The sequence below is a fragment of the Alligator sinensis genome, unplaced genomic scaffold (genome assembly GCF_000455745.1).
Source record: "Alligator sinensis unplaced genomic scaffold, ASM45574v1 scaffold1733_1, whole genome shotgun sequence".
In the NCBI taxonomy this organism is placed as follows: domain Eukaryota; kingdom Metazoa; phylum Chordata; order Crocodylia; family Alligatoridae; genus Alligator; species Alligator sinensis.
Genome location: NW_005843231.1, coordinates 255459 through 257085, shown reverse-complemented (window position 1 = coordinate 257085; position 1627 = coordinate 255459). Strand labels below are relative to the sequence as shown.

The 1627-nt window shown below is 43.6% G+C and overlaps 1 protein-coding gene across 1 annotated transcript; it reads left to right on the top strand.

Moving 5' to 3' along the window:
* Positions 1-48: 48 nt before the first annotated feature.
* On the top strand, positions 49-1409 carry LOC112548515 (A-kinase anchor protein 4-like). The gene has a single exon (XM_025194518.1). It carries the CDS (start codon positions 54-56, stop codon positions 969-971), a length of 918 nt encoding a protein of 305 aa, XP_025050303.1. The 5' UTR covers positions 49-53; the 3' UTR covers positions 972-1409.
* The last annotated feature ends 218 nt before the right edge of the window (positions 1410-1627 follow it).

The window sequence follows — 1627 nt, the reverse complement described above, 5'->3', positions numbered from 1 at the left end:
CAGACTTGATAGACTCAATAATGAAAAATCTACATAATGTCACAGGTCAGCTCATGACAAACTCTGACTTTGTTGCTACTGTGAAGAAAAATCTATTCAGTGTAGCAAATCAGAAGTCTACTGAAATTCTGGAGGCAATGGTTAAACGCCTTTTTCAAGCACTAGCAGGAGAAGATAAGGGACAATCCAGGTCTCAAAGTCTAGCATTTACATCACTTAAAACAGGGTCCCAGGACCCAAAATCTCAAGCCATGCAGTTTACAGCAATGCAAAGTGCAATGCACAACTCTGGAAAAGACAAGGAAAAAGGAGGAAACAAATCTCAATCGTCATCATGCAAGCCTTCAGAAAAGCACTGCTCAATGGATAAGTATGCAAAAGACCTCATTGTGACTGCCTTAATGTTGATACAGCAACATCTACTGCAACAGACAAACAATGGCAAGGACTCTAGTGAATCACGTGCCACTTCGTTTGGGTATGTTTCCCGCGATGCACATTTTGAAAAAGCTGGGAACAGCCAAAGCTCCAAATCCCTTGCAGAGGCTTCTGGGTCGAGGTCAGCAGGGACAAGGCACGATTACCAACAGCAGCTCTACTCCCAAAAGGGAGACATATCAAGTGTCCTCTTGTCCATCATACAGAAGGTCTTGCATGAAGCTGGGTTCAATATAGAAGACAGCTCCAGCGAAACAAACAAGAGCTTCAAGCATACCCCTGCCAGCGAATGGGAGCCTGGCAAACAGGCCGTAGCCAAACAGCCGAATTCAGCCATGGAGCAGTCTGACAATATGGATCAGGTCAACAGGCAATTTTTTGACCAACTGGTGGAATCTGTGATAAAGTTATGTCTCTTCATGGTCAAAGGCAGTGGCACTGATATAGCTATAGGTGACTTGTCAGAGGAACCCAATGCATTTGGTACCTCATCTGCAAAAGCTCAAGCAACACCCAGGAGAGCTTTCCAATAAAAACAGAACAGAAACCCATTTACAGGTTCGTCTTCGGGTTCTCAAGTAGTAGTGACCAACCAGAATGCCAACAGCAGCTCACAAAACAAGCAGCTTCAGTCTATCTCACCCAGTTCAATGTGCCTAATCTGTCATTCATGCATGGAAATAAGAAGGATCTGAAGAAGTTCTCTGCTGGCTGAAAAGTGGCCACAAAGGGCTACAGCGTGGGGGATATTCTTCAGGAAGTAATGAGGTACTTAGAAAAACAACAGTTTGATGCCACTGTGAGAAATGTAACTTGCTGTAGACTGATGGTCTGGTTGATTAATAATCTTTAAGGAAACGCCGACTCCCCCTGCCTCTCAACTCACTTTGACCCAGCCAAAGCACCCAAACCAGCTCTCTGCTGGCACAAACACACACGTTTGCAAGGGACAGCTCTGCATTGAATTCAACAGTCTGTCATACACAAGCTGGGTAAGATCATCAATAAAAAAAAATAAAAAAAGCAAGGACTACTTTATTAAGTAGCTGAAAAAATTTACTATGCGAGTACTAGTTAGAGGAATAATCCTCTTACCAAACAGGTACCTATGAAAATTTGGGTTGCAAGGGTGGAAGGATAAGAAGATGGGAGGCATAACTAGGGAACTAAAGGTGTATCCACCCTAAAC

Bases quoted from the DNA above. Each gene is read 5' to 3' on its own strand.
- LOC112548515 (XM_025194518.1), top strand. From the start codon at position 54: ATGACAAACTCTGACTTTGTTGCTACTGTGAAGAAAAATCTATTCAGT.